General features: G+C 51.6%; 1 protein-coding gene across 2 annotated transcripts in view; it reads right to left on the reverse strand.

Annotated features, from left to right (window-relative positions):
* Positions 1-16,992, reverse strand: part of Ret (ret proto-oncogene) — a 43,102-nt gene that overhangs the window by 9,097 nt on the left and 17,013 nt on the right. For both annotated transcript variants that reach the window (XM_050148456.1, XM_050148457.1), the window contains exons 5-17: positions 16,740-16,935; positions 15,894-16,093; positions 13,619-13,877; positions 13,159-13,284; positions 12,485-12,595; positions 11,693-11,812; positions 10,940-11,196; positions 7,266-7,413; positions 5,659-5,766; positions 4,548-4,762; positions 4,331-4,453; positions 2,666-2,736; positions 1,388-1,525 (exon numbers count right to left, since the gene is read on the reverse strand). In XM_050148456.1, the coding sequence (XP_050004413.1) occupies positions 1,388-1,525; positions 2,666-2,736; positions 4,331-4,453; positions 4,548-4,762; positions 5,659-5,766; positions 7,266-7,413; positions 10,940-11,196; positions 11,693-11,812; positions 12,485-12,595; positions 13,159-13,284; positions 13,619-13,877; positions 15,894-16,093; positions 16,740-16,935 (2,072 nt within the window). The remainder of the gene's footprint in view (positions 1-1,387; positions 1,526-2,665; positions 2,737-4,330; positions 4,454-4,547; positions 4,763-5,658; positions 5,767-7,265; positions 7,414-10,939; positions 11,197-11,692; positions 11,813-12,484; positions 12,596-13,158; positions 13,285-13,618; positions 13,878-15,893; positions 16,094-16,739; positions 16,936-16,992) is intronic.

Below are 16,992 nucleotides of genomic sequence, written 5' to 3' on the forward strand. Positions count from 1 at the left end.
AAAAAAAAAAAAAAAAAAAAAAAAAAAAAAAAAAAAAAAAAAAAAAAAAAAAAAGACACTGGGCAAAATAATTCCTATTTATACCCATAGACCTAGGCTCAGCCTTCATCAGGGAAGCTTCTCTTTTTGCAGTGACAAGCTGTCAACGGAGGCATGTGCATAACTGGTCAAAGTGCCCAGAATAAGCAGCTCTACTCAGTGCTCGGCCATAAACAGGACCTACACATCAATGCCTACTCTTCCCGAGCAAGACTCAGGGAACATCACGGAAGAGACGATGGAAAGGATGTAAGGCCCAGAGAACGGCGAGGAACACTCTATGAAATGTTGTCTTCTGGACATGACATGGGTGTTGCAGTCATGAACTTACAGTGCCTGTGGTTACGTGTACACCCCCAGCATAAGATCAAGCTAGCCAAAACTCTGACATAGATGGGGTAGATGACCTCTAGGCCCTGTCCCTTACTGAGGGGCCACTGGCAGTGGCCAGTCGCTTTGAGAGGGAGGATCCTCCTCAGAGGGTGTGGCCACTGTTAAGACTCCCATGTTCCAGTGGATGGCCCCATACCCGTGCACATATGGGCAGCACTAATTGGTCCTCATGAGTTATCCAACAATAAGACATGAGATTGGGAAGGAGACATATTTCAGGGCTGTGGGAGAGCTGGAGGGAGGAAACAGGGTTAGGTATGATTAGGCTGCGTTACATACCTCCATAGAATTCGTAAGAATTAAAAGTTTCACCAAGTTTCTGGATATCAGTTTTTTCCTCTGTCCCCACAGCTCTGTTTCCTCAAGGGCTGGACATGGCCGAGGACTCTGGAGCTGTCATATTGGGTCGCTAGCTGCCAGCTCAGGTGCTCCCAGAGACATCATCCCACCCTGGCATGTCTAACCTTGCTTTCGGCTAGGCACTGATTGCGGCATGAATACCCCCAGTGTTATCTTCTCTAGTTAACGCCTCCCTCTCCCCCCTTAACCTGGCCACTGGATTGTCTATTTAACTGCTCCGTATAAAGCACAAGTCTGGGAGTCTTAGGCTAAGGCCGGCTCTGCCCACTTCTATGCCTTATACTTCCCCTAATGCAAGTCCTCCCGCACACTCTGCAGGGAGGCCAGGGGCTCCTGCCAGGTCCATCAGCTCTCAGAAGTTCTGAGAAAGTCCACCAGCCCTTATGCGGGCCCTCATGCAGTCAGGGGCCCCAACATCTACCTCCTACCCGTTGATTTGCTGTGTGACCTCTGCCCTATCATCACCCACCTTATTCCGGGTTGGTGGCACCGGGCTTCTTGGGGATGAGATGAGAATCAATGACTGTTTTATACTTTCCACCCAGGGCCCACGGCTGAGTGTCAGAGGGGAGGGCGGCAAGGAAAACCTACTCACATTTCCTCGCTGCAGTTGTCTGGCCTCTCCATTCTGTGGCCTGTCTTCAGAAGGTTGAAGAGTCGCTCAGGAGGAATTCCAGGGTAGGGGTTGCCCCCCAGGGTCACAATCTCCCATAGCAGTACCCCAAAGGACCACCTGTAGTGAGCAAGGGAACCAGTAAGCAGCTTCCGGGCTCTGAAGCCCCCTTAGTGAAACCCAGATGTTTATATCTTTAGCCTCCAATGCCTAAGTGGATGACACAGGGATTTTAGCCTAGCTCTGACTGCACCAGCAGGTGCTAACAGAAGTGGGCGAGGTCCCCCTGCCACCTGGACCAACTTGGGATGCTCACGTCCCTCCCAAGCTGCTGCCATTGGTGCAACTACACTTAAAGGGGTGAGACCCCAGCAACAGAACTTAAGGTGTGCTGTGTAATTTTATAAAGACTTGGAGCACCTTTCAGAGAAAATATTTAATATAAGAACACACGATAGGGTGGAAATAAAAGTATCATAAAACATGTATCACCTGGCAATAAAGCATGTGTGGGCACACCACAGAAGCTATCCGAAGGGCACCAGGAGGGAGGTGCCCAGTGTGATTCAAGGCTGTTAGTCGCCTATTGTCTTCTTCTTTGCATTTTCCAGTTCTTTTAAAGCAACTTTGTATTATTAGAAAACAATTCTCTAAAATTGCTTATAAAGATCTCTATTTTCATAGCCCAGATTTTTCAAGATCTGCAGGCCTGCAGATTGAGGATCACTTTAGAAGCAAGTTCTTTTTTCTTTTCTAGAAGCAAGTATTTTGTCTTTAGAAAAATAAATCCCGTCTTGTCATCTGTCCACAAGTACGGGCTCCCATCTGTAAGCAGTGTGGGATACACCAGTCCACAAACTCATAAAAGACTAACTGTAGTGTAGTGGGGTCCCCGCCCCCCACCTGTGGGCAGGTGACATCACCGGATGCCCTGTCTGAGTCATATTCCTTCCAGCACTCAGGGGAGAGCAGCTGTCTGCAAGACCCACCCAGAGGACGGGAGGGAAGTGCAGAGGAAGCCATGGAGGGAAGTGGGCCACGACCGCCCCACCCCACTCCGCCCCGACCCACCCCACCCCACTCCACTGTGGTTGGCATAACCACTACTTGGGCCCAGCCATTTGCTGAATGAATGGCTGATGACCTAGCCTGAACTTGTTGCGCATGACCAACACTGCAGCTGGGTATCCGGAACCAAGCTGCAAAGACAGGCATGATGGGCCAAAACCACCACCCCAAGATGGCAACTCCCACACTTACACATCGCTTTGAGTGGTATAGACGTGATCAAAGAGGGACTCGATTGCCATCCATTTGACGGGAATCCGGCCCTAGAGGTAGTAGAAGAAGGCATCAGTGCAGCTCTGAGCTCCGTAACCAAGGTACTCAGCCATGTCCCTTTAGCTCCAGCTCCAGAGGAAGCCTAGGGTACCAGGTCCTAGGACGGACCAACTATGCACAATCTAGGAGTCACAGCTCCAGCCTGAACCTTTGGCTTTGTGGAGATGCTACTGGGAGTCAGGGCAACCACCCACAGTCAAAGATAACTTTTCACACGCCACAGGCCTGCAAAGAAACCTAAGAAATCCCCCTATAGTAGAGCTGCAAGGACTCTGAGCACCCTGAGGGGCAGAACAGTGCTCCCAAGTGCAGAGCCCATTTCTACTATCCCAAGAACACATGCGTTTGGGAAGCCAACTCCTAGTTTCCATCCATAAACTTGGTATGCCACCACACCAAGGCTCATCTGCAAAACCTTGAGAGAAGAAAATGCTTGTGTTAGCAAAGCTGTAATTTCCTTCTCTTAGGGCCTTTTCAGCATCACAGAATGAGCACCCCCCCCCTCCACCAGCAGCAATATGGGCATCTCACTGAACAAATCCTTTTCTAAAACCATGAAAAGCTTTAGTGGACACGCCTTGTCCTTTATCCTCACCATTTGCACAGGATGGTTCCATGAGGGAATCTCTCATTTGTAAAATCACACATCCATGACCACTTCTATTGCTCAAACACGTTTCTCTGTGATTACACCCTTCGTGATGTATGACTGTGCTTCCAATCGTGCTGCCTGCGGAGCCTGCAGCCTGGGCTCTCAGGAGCTGCCAAAGTCCCTGTAAGCTACTATAAGCTATACCTATGTACATCCTCTGTGACAACAGTCCTCCCTAGAAGATATGTGTGTGTGCATGCATGTGCACGTGTGTGCGCGCGCGCATGCATGCACAGGAGTCTCTGCCACATCCTCTACTGTGTGGCACAGCAGCCTCTTCTACTTCCTCTGTGCGGTCTGAGGTCTGTTGTCACCACAGAAACCCCATAACAAACAAAGGCAGTCCTCATAACCAGTGCTAACCTACAGCAAGGCTGTAGCCAAGAAGCTGTGTGCGCTGCCTCGAACGCTGGGTCACTAGATCCCTGAGCAGGCCCAGATGTTAGGTGACAAGGCAAGGTGGTTACCACAGGAACATGATGATGTCAGTGAATAACATGTCCATCTAGTGCTCAGACCTGGAGCAATTTCTCAGGAGCCCTGAGGTGCATTTAGGGACGCAGTTTTGCGCAGAGACCCCAGGGAGATGTCTATGAAAAACAACAAAAGAAGGCCAATCATGGGCCTGCCTATCCCACTTCAACCCTCCTAGGAGCAAAGAGCAGTCACACAGCGGTCAGCAGCCTTATTCTAAGAACTGAGGAACTGTAGGGAGCAGACTAGACTACAGTATTGGGGTGTCTTGGAAAGTGACTAGAAACAGCAGGAATCCCACGAAGATCATATACAAGAAAGGTCTGATGGGTCCTGGGCACCCAGGGATAGAGTTCCACTTCTCCAGTCTTTCTAAGGGTTGACACCCAACCCTGTCAGTCCAGCTGTGAACCCACTGCCCCACCTGGAAACTCGCCAGCATACTCGTGGCCAGGTACCTTGCTTTTCTTCACATAGGAATCTTCTTCGTAAACATCTCGGGACAGGCCAAAGTCGGAAATCTTCATCTTCCGTCCTTCCGCCACCAAGATGTTCCTGGCAGCTAAATCCCGATGTACAAGCTACAGAAAGAAAACAGCAGGAACCCTCAGACCGGCCAGGGTGGGCGGGATCTGGGATGGGCACCAGGAGCAGCACAAAGTCTGTGGCGCTCACCTTCATCTCAGCCAAGTACTGCATACCCCTTGAGATCTGCCAGGCAAAGGAGATGAGGTCACCCATGGTCAGTACCCGTTCGTCCGGGTGGTCTAGGGAGCTGGAATTGCGGCTGCCTCCACTGCCCACATAGCCAGGCCCAATCTTGCGGCTGTCACGGAGGAATCCCCGCAGGGAGCCATACTTGGCATACTCCACAATGAGAAGAAGTGGCCCTGGGGACAGAGAGAGGCAGCCCTGGGCATGGGGTCAGGCCAGCCTCAGGCTTCGAGTACGGTGGGGGAGCAAGTGGATGGGGACAGACCTGCTCTAGGCAGTCAGCAGTCAAGGCTCTATGGATCATGAATCTATGGAAGGCCAACGCACTCCTGGCCCACACTGGCCATGACATGGACATCAGCTCCTTTTAAGGTAGACTAAGACCATCCCCACAGTGTCTGAGGGAATGAACTCTGTTCTTAGCCCTACTCTAAGAGCTAACACAACCCGCTACTAGAACTTTATACTTTTTCCATCCTTGGTCCTGCAGGTTGGGAACGGAAAACCAATGGAGGCAGAAAGGCTTAAGGCTTGTGCAAATCTGACAGCTCAGTCTTGGCCCCAGCTAGCTCTGCACCAGTCTGTCTCCCTGCTCCTGCCTGCCTTCAAATACTAGGGGTACAGGCAGGCATACATCTGGTTCTTTGCCTCCCTCACACTGTGTGTGCACGTGCTTCAAAGTCCGAATAACTAACAGACAATGCAAACTCCCTTGTCCTTAATCTGAGAAGGTGACAATGCTCCTTCCCTGCAGAGCTGGGGTTAGGGTCACCTGTGGGGAACAGCATGTTTGCTATTATGTAGGTTGCCAGGATACTGCTCCTTCCTGGAGCTCCCCAGAATGGATGCCAATGCTGTAGACATGCCCTCAGCAGGCCCAACATGAACCTCTAGCAGAGGTGCTTGCTCAGCTAGCAGACATAGACACTCTCCAGAACAGAGTGGAGCCAGACACCCAGACTTCCAGAAAGGAAAATTAAGTGGGTGACGTATAGCAAAGGGGAGAAGGTGGTCCCAGCCCTGTCGGTGGTTACCAGCCCATCCGCCCACCCTATCATCTGGCCAGCCTTACCGTCTTGGCTGCAGGCCCCATACAGCTTGATGACATGGGGGTGGTTGACTTGCTTCAAGAGGTTGAACTCTGACAAAAGGTCTCGTAACTCACTCTGGGAGGCGTTTTCTGAAACGCAGCATGTAGAAACCTGGGTTATTACAGGCTTTGGGTCCCCGTGACCACACCGCGTATGAAACAGACTGCCCTCTCCCTCACAGACCCACGTCCTGGGTTTAAACGGAGGCCCTCAGCACTCATCTGGTTAGGGCTCCAACGGTGGCCTCATATACTCCTGGGATAAGAGCCCATAGAGCTAGCATCCACAAAAGCAGGGTCTTCCCACCCACGTCCGCACGACCACTGTCTATGTATACGGCAGCCCGTCTCATTAGCTGCCGTCTTCAGAGGGGAGAAGCCTACAGAGAATACCCCTGTCCCTCTTCAGTCTTCCCAGAAGTCGTCTTGCCTATGTCCCCACACACCTGCTTGTAGAAACAGGTGCTGGGCAAAGGAGAGGCCCCCATACTGAGCCCGTATCTCCCGTTCTACAATCCGCCCAACACCAGCTTGGAGCCCTGTGGCCCTCTCTAATGCTGGGAGCATGCGCTCAGTTACTGTGAGATACTGCACGAAGGCAGCAGAGTGAAGGCAGCGTTAGCATTTTGCAGCTCCCGATACATCCGCGTTTTCCCAGTGAAGTAGAGTTCCGTGCTTCCTTTGAGGGCCTAACTGCATCTGGCACATTGTGCAGATGATCAGATTTCACCGAAATCGTAGGAAACACATGTCCCGAGGGCGGCCAGGGTTGGCTCTGGTTCTCACTAGGCACTTGAATACCAAGTTATACGAAGTGTCAGACTTGTAACCAGGCACTCTTCCTGGTTGGCCGGCCATTGGCACTGTTGCCTCTGGCACTGAGACTCATCTTGGATGAAGGACAGACACAGCTGGGAGATAGGGTGCCAGGACCCCTTGAGCCAGGTCTAGGGAGGGCAGGAACTGAGGGATGAAATTGGTCTGAGTGTCTGGGGAAATACAGAGCTCTCCGTGCTGCAGTCCCTGACCATAGCACTGAACTCAACTATACGCCCATCATATGAGCTCTTCATCACACAGTCCGACTGCCACGGGGCCCTCAGTTCACAAGGCCGGAGACCTGACCACAGTGAAGGCTACCCGCCATTCAGTGCAGCCATAGCCTCTGATCAGAATCACACCCACTGCGTAAGAAAGGTACCTGTGTGCATTGAGAGCCAGACCCAGGACATGACAGGTCACAGGAACAGAGAAGACCCCTAGGGTTGCTGGGATGGGGGACAGTCCTTACATAGAGAGAGGAGTCTCTTCATTAGGACCCCAGTGGCCTCTCAGATGAGAGCAATAAATGGGGCAGACTGGGGTATCATTTCCAGGAACTGAGCTGTTCTTGGACAGGGTGCAGAAACTGTATGACAGCATCTTCCACCAGAGCAAGGTCCTTGCCTTGCCTCTTGAGAACACTGGCTACATCTCCACGGGGTGCTCAGATGGCAGCTACCACAGAACAGCAATGGGAGCTCTGCAGAGGGGGGTCTCGTGGAAGGAGGGTCACAGCCACCCCGCAGATGTGGCACCTAGACAGGTACCTTTCAGCATCTTCACGGCCACTGTGGTGTATCCTGCCCGGCCTTTGAGACGGAAGGCTGTCGCCTTGACCACTTTTCCGAACTCTCCTTCTCCCAGGGTCTTCCCAAGAACCAAGCTCTTCCGGGGGAATTCCCACTTCGGATCCTCCTGTGTTAGGATGGAGATGGGGCCGTTAGTAGAGAAGGGAGAAAGGAGCGATGGGTAAAGTTGAGCAAGAAGGCAAGTCCATTAAATACTGACCCTTAGCTCTGCCCCGACAAGAGCCCGTATGCAGAGAGCTGGTCATCACCTGAGCCACAGACACCATTTCACAACTCACCCACTGAGGACACTGCGGCCAGCCCAGGGAGGCCATAAGTCTCCAGGGGAAGAGCCTGGACTCAATGGGCACCCATGGCTCAGAACACATCTCAACCCAGAATTTCCCCACAGTGGAAACATTCAGAGCAATGCCCACCTATTGGTGGAGGCTGCTCATTTGTTCCTGGCAGCTCAGACCCGAAATAATCACACAAGAACTGTATCATTTGCAATCACCACGTGGTTGTGGCCTACTGGTAAGGTTCCACCTGGTGTTCGGGGTCTGTCTCCTGCGGCAGTTCCATTGCTTCTCACTGACTCCACCTACTTTAACCCGTTTCCATTGTTTTGTGCATTGCCACGTGGCTGTGGCTTATGGCATGTCTGTCTCCTGCAAAGGCTACATGGAATCTGACTGACTCTGCCTACTTTCTCCCAGCATTCAGTTTAGTTTTCCAGCCTAGCTCTATTCTGCCCTATCACAGGCCAAAGCAGCTTCTTTATTCATTAACCAATAAAAGCAACACATACACAGAAGGACTTTCCACACCACCCACCCCATGTGGCTGCCTGCTAAAGAAAGACGTCACAGCCCTGGGGAAACTCCCACCCTGAGGTGTGAGGCAGCTGCTCCTCGCATGGCCTGTCCTATGCACCCCCACTTTGCTACATCCCAGCTTCATCTCTGGCTAGTAGGCTGCCTTCCCAGCATTCCATTCAAGTCCTACCCACACACAATCATACGACCACTTTGGACTCATGCCTAGACTTTCACCAGCCATGTACAATCCTTCAGGAAGCGGTCACCCTGTGACGCTGGTACCATGTGCATGCCCATCATCTCCCGTGCCCTTGAATGTAGACCTCAATTTCTGTTTATAAGATGCTTTCAGGCTTCCTCAGACACAGAGCTTCCCGAGACCAGAGATAGTATTTTGACATCTACATGGCATGTGGGGAGCGCCTCCTTTTAGTACACAGTCCTACATTCTCTAGCAAGCTCCTAAGTGATCCTGGTGCTTCCTGAAGCCTCGTGAGTGCAAACACACCATGGATAGCACCAGAGTCACAGCCCCACTGCCACGCCTCCATTACAGGCATGAGAAACCTATGTGGGGTGCACCAGAGACTATACCAAGTATGTGAAAAATATACAAACATACTCCTTTAAAATTTTAAGAAAAATCATTATTTTTATTCCAAGTAGCCAGGTCAGGAGCACCAGGTGGCAACTAAGCTTCAGGAGTCAGCCCACCAGGAAGCCAGGCACTGATGGGTAAATCTCAGATAGGTAAGCCCCACCCACCCACCCTCCAGGGCTTCATCCCCAGAATGTCTCTTGCTACTGCTGTGCCTTTACATGTTTGCTAATGTACCTTTCTTGCTAGGATGGGCTGCTATCAAAGCTGATGATTAATTTCCTTTACCCATTTCTGCCCTCAGCTTCCTGATAAAAAAAAAACTATAGATGAGTAAGTGTGCCCCCTGAGGATTTAGAATAGAGCTAACTGTTTTTCAAATATAAAAGTTCAGATTTGGGATTCAAGATTGTTTATAAGATTATCTTTTGAGATAAATAATAAAGTGATTGATCCTTTCTTTGTAACCACAAAAAGCAGCCTGCTAGTAGAAGAACTGGCTGAGGAAATGCCTGGCTTGCTTACACTATTAATTTATAACAAGTAGGACATGGATTTATGTGGGTTCATGGGGATAATTCATTTTCATCTGTAATATCAAAATGTTTAATCATATAAGGGATATGGAAAACATGTTTTTTTTTACTTGAATTCAGTGATCATTCACTTTAAAAAAATAAAATGTTACCACATTAATTTTTATACTGCTGGAAAGGTTTTGCTGGGGTATATAATCTGTAAGGAAAAAATGAAGAATTCACAGAAGGCATACATTGGGATAGAGAGAAGAAAAGAAATGAAGAGATGAGAGAGAGGGATATGATAGGAAGACCCGAAAGGCACATCTCTGTACATGTTTCCCTTTGGTGCCAACCCCAGGGAGTTAAGTTTCTCCCTGTTCATCAGCCCCAAGAATTAAGCTTTACTCCCTTAGACAGAAAAGTCAAATTGAGTGATTAGTCCACTGACTCCAGGGCTCCACCCCAATCCTGAGCTGCAGAAGTCTGGTCAATGGCAGCACCTGTTTTGTTTGCTTGCTTCAGTCTAGTCTGGCCTTGAACCTGGGGTCTCTTGCTAGGCTAGCTCTGGAGCAGACAGATGTTGGATGTTTTTACCCTTGGGAACAGCAGTATGGCCTTGCTAGGTGGCCTCACTGTGCCATCTGGGTTATGGAGCCCTCTGGTGGCTTATTCCAGAAGCCTGCTGTAGGTCCCAGCTACTGCCAGGAGCAGGGACGACACGCTAGGAGAGGGAAGGAAGCAGGCAGCCTCAGCACATTCAGGAAGGGCTTCTTTGACCCCAACCGAGGGTTGGATGTCACTCATACAGGCCCTGGGGGAGGCAGGACCTCCTAGCCACCTTCACAATCTGGAATGGAAACTTCCAAAGCCCCGTGGACACTGGGAGCTCCCACAGGTGTCCACATCACAGCTCCTTCCACCCAAACCTTTGGCTCACTCTGTTCATACCCCTTGTCTCAGAGCACCGACTCCAGCTGTTCCCAGAGCACCCCCGGCTTCCAGATCCTACATAGACGAGGGCAGGATGCTGAAGGGGGAGGGCAGGGTCTACCTGACCGTGAGGGCAGAAGCCACATGTGGCAAGCCCAGAGCTGACCAGGACTAGGAGGTTTCAGGGGTAGCATGGCTCTGAGCAGCACCCAAGGAAAGGCACCTTTATCTCAAGAGCAGCTGGAACTTTGCACTGTGTTCTCAGGGCCTCCTCCATCCATGCCTAGGTTATTGACCCTGTCTACTGCTGCTGCCCTGGAACTCAGGACCAGCCCTTCAGTATCCCAACACTCTCTGTGCCCCCACTTCTCAAGAGAGTAGCCTGTTAAAGCACTACAGAACACGGGCTTCTTCTACTGTTCCTACTCTGCAGAACACTGTTCCTACATATGGTGGGTGGTGTGTGTGTGTAGGACTACTGCTTCCATCCTCTGGGGCTTCTGCTCACACCTCCCCTGCTAGATAGGGCCAAGTCCCCACTCCTTGGGACCTCAAGACCCCACATCCTGGAACCCAGTCAGACTCATCTACATCAGCGCCTGTCACATCCTTCCTAGACAGCCGGCCTTTACAAGGCCACAGGATCTGCCTGCTGCTGGCCCTTTGTGGCAGGAGATACAGGCAATGCCGTATCAACTACCTGTGGGTGCCCCAAGCAGTAAAGAAAGGCTATGTGGCCATGTATCTTCCAACACTGTCCACCTACCTCTCGGGGCCCCTTACCGGGATCTTGAAAGAGTCCACGGAGACCTGGTTCTCCATGGAATCCAGCGAAGGCCGTCGGGTGCCCGAGGAGGAGTAGCTGATCGGGAAGCCCTGAGCTGGCCGGCAGAAGGTCATTTCCGCGGAAGCAATGGGTGGCTTGTGCGCATGCTTGTGGTAGCGGTGGATGCAGAACGTGGACAGCAGGACCGAAATGATGAAGGAGAAGAATACGGCGGCTGTGATCACTGTGCGGCACAGCTCGTCGCACAGCGGGCCTGTGGCAGGGCACACGGACAGGGTGTCAGCAGCCTGGCAGGGACGGCACCGTGCAGGTCTGAGAGGCCACACCCCAGGTCAGACAGCAGAGGCAGCATGCCAGCCACACCAGCTGTACTGCCTTCATGTCACAAATATCTGGATGGTCATTGAGATGGTTGGAAGGGGAGAAGAAAGGACCAAAAGCTCTCAACTGCCAGGAGTGTGTCATAGAGCCAGAGGTCAGGCAAGACCCTGTAGAGGGAGTCTGAGCAATACTCTTTTCTGATCGTCCTTCACTGGGAACTTGTGGTTAGAAGATGCTCATAGGGACTCCGGCTCCTATTTGTGGTTGCACCAAAGGGCAACTGAGACCCAAAGGGAAGGAGGGAGCCTTTTGGGGTCCAATGGCCTCCCCATGGTCTCTCCCCTTGGTGGACCTCACAATTGTTGCTCAGAACCCTCTTCAGGGTTTGGGGAGGTCCAGTGAGCCCTGTGGGATGAGGTGTTCCTTACCCTGGCTGTCCTCTGGCTCACAGAAGCACTTCTTCTCATCCGGGAAGCAGTAGCAGGTACCATAGCCAGCTTTAATCCCCCGACGCTCCCCTGGCTCGTGCCCCCCAACGATGCTGCCACCTGAGGACATACGCAACCTACTCAGTCTCCTGGTACAGCCTGACACCTCAGAGTCCTCAGATCGTGACAGCATTCTCAGCTTGGTGTCAGGAGCCCAGACCCAGTGAAGGCTCAGAAGCTCTTCCGCCTGGGCAGGGGGGTTAACACAACGTCCCCTTACAATGGCTATGGAAGTAAGGGGAACCAAGACTGTTTTGAGAGTCATCGCTGAGGTCCCAGAAGGCATCATCCAAGGCTATCCCCCAATAAAAGTAAAGATGTAGAAAATAGACCAAAGGGAAGGTGGGTCCCGAGCCAGCAGAATGGGGACCGCAGCTCGTGAGTCAGCCAAGGATACGTAGGTCAGGCTACAGAAGCCCAGTCTAGGGGAACAGCAACACTCATTCTAATGAGATGATAGGAGGACTGGCTTGATGCATCCTGCCTGTTTGAACCTACTGTTACACACTTCTGTTCTTTGGTGCTGAGGAGGAGTCCAGGGCCTTACATAAGCTAAGACGGTACACAGCCGTGGTGCTATCCCCCCAGTCTAGCTTGATGCAGCAGAGAAATGTGGCTTCAGACTGTGTGCGGGTAGGGGCTGGACTTTCCAAGCTCTCCGCCACTAACTCGCCTGCCTCTGTCCTTCCCTGTATAATGAAATACATCACCGTGGGCCTAGCATGGGCTTACGGAGACAGTCCTGGGGACAAATGTTGCTATCCCGGCTCTCCACGGCGTCACAGTGGCCATCAGGACAGGTCCTGGTGTTGGGGGTGCAGGTAGAGAAGTTCCTGGTGATCCCTGTGATGGAACACAGAGCAGGGTGTCACCCACAAGAGCATATCCTACCATGGTCCCCGACTAAACCCGTCTCTCCAGAAGACAGTGGACGAGAAGACTGAGGACTACATACACCTCAGGCTGTCAGCTGAGAAATGATGGGACAGAGGTGTCCCCCCAAGGGCTGAAGTGTTGGGGAGTCCCAGGACTGCAGATAGCCTTTCGTTTAGGAGACTACATAAAGGCAAAGACCACTTAAAACTATACTGCCAGTGGGAGACATATAGTCACAGAGAGGCAGACACACCATTTGGCTGGGACCTTCCGGAAGATCCGTTCTGTCTTCTGTATATCCCTTTCAAGCCCAGAGTAAATTCAACTGAGGAACCTCAAGGTTCAAGGTGGCAAAGCTCTTGGGACCCCATACCCTGCCTTCTCTGCTGGCACTGGTTCCACACAAGGGGTAAGGCTCAGAAGGCAAGAATTGGGGAGGCTCACTGCAGGGACTGGCAGAGCCTGTAGCAACCCCTATCAAGTGGCCATCCTCACTCCTGGTGGCAGCCAGTACAGACTCCCGGGCCTACCTTTACCATCTCCCTGGCGCCATTCGCATCTGCCTGTTGGAGATCCCAGGCCACCACACTCCTCACACTCAGGTCGTCTCTTGTTGACTGCGCAGGACTTAGGACAGTCCACTTCTTCAGCAACGACTGTGAGTGACAGACACGCCAAGGTTATAAGGGCTGCTGTGGGCCCAGTCTCTAGACCTTACCCACCATGGACAGAATGAAACCATAGCTCCACTGCCTCTGTGGTTTTTGGGGTAACTAGAGAGTGTCCTACGAAAGGGGCTGGGGTGCCAGAGCCCGAGGAAGGTACTTGCTATTCTCCTGTCCGAGGAGCAGATATGGGCAGGAAGGACGTGAGGGTGACCAGTTAAGGACACACAGGTGACTGATTACCCCAGAGTTTCAGAGCAACAACCACCACCAGTTTTCTGCGATCGTCCACAACGCCCCACCCTCCATGAAGCCTGACACTCACATATCCCCTCCACTGTGACAAGCAGCGAAGCCTGGGCCTGCTGGCGGGTCGTCCGGTCAGTGGCTACCACCGTGTACTGGAGCTCGGTACATTCGGGTCGCTGCAGGGCCTCTGTGTCATTTACAAACAGGGTCCCCGAGGTGTCCTCAGCTGAGGTGACCACACCCAGCGCGCTGCAGTTGGTGCTGGAGGGTTGCAGCTTGTACTGGATGGAAATGCCGCTAAACTCCTGGCCGTTATCCACACAGACTTTCCCAATCTGGAGGGAGGAGGGTGGCACCAGTACCCCTCAGTCAGTCACTGCGAAGGTCCTTGGGTAGACCAAGTCCCAGGATGGACCCCCAACTTAGCCTGGATGGCAGGCTTCTTCAATGTACAGCCTTCTAAAGCCTCCAAAGCTCCAGGCCCACCTGCCTGGCCAACCTTCTGCTTAGACACCCACAGCAGATACACACTCCCCAGATAGCCTACACCATCAGGAATCAGACGTGAGGGCCACAGTCCCTGTCTGGGTCTCCCAACTGTTAGAGCGCTGTATCCTAGCTGCGTGACCGCAATGCTTTCACTTGTCCCACAATGCTTTTAACTTGAGGTTAAAAGGCCTCTTTATAGGGTTCTGGAAAGAGACCCCTTTCTGAGGAAGCCTGGCTCTGCAGCCAGTCACTGACTCTTTACCTCTGAGCCACTCCAGTCAGCTATGGTTGCTAGGAGCTGCAGAAGTGGTCCTGGATGTGGGGTCCCATCCACAGGTGCACAATAGGCCTAGAAGGCCAGCCTCTTAAGGCCCAGAGTAGGGACAGGTGCCCGCAGGCCACACTGACACCCTACTTTGGGCCTTAAGAGGCTGAATTCTGGCCAATTCCGTTTCCCCTATGAAGAATGCTCATTCCACCTTCTCAGATGACCCTTAAAACTATCCAAGTCACCGGCCTCAATCTGGTTTTAAAAACTATGGGAGCTGGGCGTTGGTGGCGCATGCCTTTAATCCCAGCACTCGGGAGGCAGAGGCAGGCGGATCTCCGTGAGTTCGAGGCCAGCCTGGTCTACAAAGGGAGTTCCAGGATAGGCTCCAAAGCTACAGAGAACAAAAAACAAAAAAAAAAAAAAAAACAAAAACAAAACAAACCAAACAATAACAACAACAACAACAACAAAAACTATAGGGCCAGAAAGTCACAAGGACAATGACTAGGGCTTTTCAGTTTGTCAAACAGAGGTGGACCTACCTCCAACTGAGGCCTCTAACTCCTCCCCAGGCCCTGAGTACTTGTTGTGCCTACTTCTGATCTGATGTTAACACCCCGAAGAATGGGCCAAGGGATAGATCTGCAGGTGGGTTCCTGTACGCTGGGGACAGGAGTCAGTGGGGGTCTGGGGCTGATTGTAAGAATGGGGAAGACCGTGGGGACATTAGGGGACAGTCCTGAATGTACACTCTGAAGATGGATCAACCTGCCGCCGTCAGTTAAGCCATGCATACCCAGACGGCAAATAAACCCGGAGTACACTTAAGAAAAGCCAAGCGAGGACACAAATGCTTATCAGTGGTGGCAAGGGGTGGCAGAGGGACAAACCTACTTTCTTCCCCGTTATCCTTAATGAACACTCATGGCTTGTTTTTCACTCTTCTAGCTTTTACGTATTTTACGGGCACTCAGGACAGAACCCTGTACCTGCCAGGAAAGCTCTATACTACTAAACGTGGCCCCAGTCTATTACTTCCTCACGTCAATTATAAAGTTTCTGAAGACAAACACAAACATTGCATTGTGATTTCTCTAGCACATAAACGTACAAAAGCAGACGTGACCCTGGCCTTCTCCTCACAGGGCGCGACTGCCACCCACTGTCTGCCTCATGCGCAAATGCTCCCCAACAAAAATCTGCTTTTGCGCTGATGGCATCACCAGAGGCCAGTGGTTCCTCAAACCCCCTTTCCCGCTGATCAGTACACCAGGAACATCTTTCCAAGACGGCTTATGTAGGGTGACCAGAAGATGGTTTTGTATTAGTGCAAAATGCTTTAAAGATACCAAGAAGTGAGATGGTAAAAAAAAAATGGGGTGTGTGTGTGGAGATCGCTCCAGGAGCTAAGAAGGACTTCTCCAGTGAAAAGGTACACACATGGGCTCAAGGTTTCACCTGGAACCTTCCATGGCTCCACCTATGCTAACTCTACACTGGCAGGCTAGGGAAGAGGTGCCATCCACCCACAACTCCGACTGCAGTCTTAGGACCCCCCCATCTCACGTCACGCAGTGGGCCGTGTGCTCACCTGGGCATAACGGTGGGCCCTCCTATTCACTGGGAAGAAGTAGTCACTGGGTAGACTCAGGGTGACAGGCAGCACAGACACGTTGAAATGGAGGAAGAGGACACCTGTCCCAGGCCCCTGGAAGTCAGAGTCATTGACCATGACCACCAGCTGCAAGACTCGGCTCTCTGAGATGGGGAGGCTCCGATTGAGGACCAGCTCTGTAGGTGGGGACACAATGAGACAAAGCCAGTTACTAGGCTTCGAGATCATGCCCTATGCCACACGCGACACTCCCATTTCAACATACAACCATGCACACATGATACCTTCATGGACATGACCAGATAATAAACAGGCCTGGTGGGCAGCCTTGCTATAATACTAGTTACTGAAAAACTGGAATTCTTCTGTGTTAGATCTCTAGTCTAAACTAGATTATGGGTGTGTGGACACATTCACGTGTGTGTGTACATGTGTTTCAGAGACAGAAGGTACACGTGCATATGGATGGTGCATGTTAATATATATTATGTCCTGTGATTTGACATGCATGTGGAGTAAATGTGAATTTTTGTGGGTGTAGCATGTTATGTGGGTGTGGCATGTGTGAGTGACATATTTAATGGTGGGTGTGTGCAGAAATAGCATGTGTAAATGGGTTTGTGTATAGGGTGTTTGCACAGCATTTGTATACACAGAACATATATGCTTACATACAGATTGGCTGTGGCACTGGAGGGGTGTGCTCTGTGGTTCTGGTATGAATGGTTGTATGTGTGTAATGCATGCGGTTTTCATTTGTTGGGTGCTTGTGCACAGAGTGCCCTGAAGTTCTGGGAAGACATCACACCATTGGCTCCTTACTGTAATCATGCATGGTGGCCCGCACAGAGTTGTTGTTGGCCTGGGCCAAGGTCTCGTTGGGTGAGTGCTCCACCCGGAAGTTCTGCTGGGCCCAGGAGTCCCCCGAGAGCAGAGTGCTTGTGTACCGCCTCACCAGCTCCCCAGATGCTGGCACCACATCTGCATCAAACACGTGCAGAGTGGCCAGGACAGTGCCCTGCAGGGAACAGAGAGTGCCGGTCAGAGCAGGTATAGTTAGAAGACCACACGACCT

Source organism: Alexandromys fortis, unplaced genomic scaffold (genome assembly GCF_014885135.2).
Source record: "Alexandromys fortis isolate MF-2015 unplaced genomic scaffold, M_Fortis_MF-2015_v1.1 scaffold_59, whole genome shotgun sequence".
NCBI lineage: Eukaryota > Metazoa > Chordata > Mammalia > Rodentia > Cricetidae > Alexandromys > Alexandromys fortis.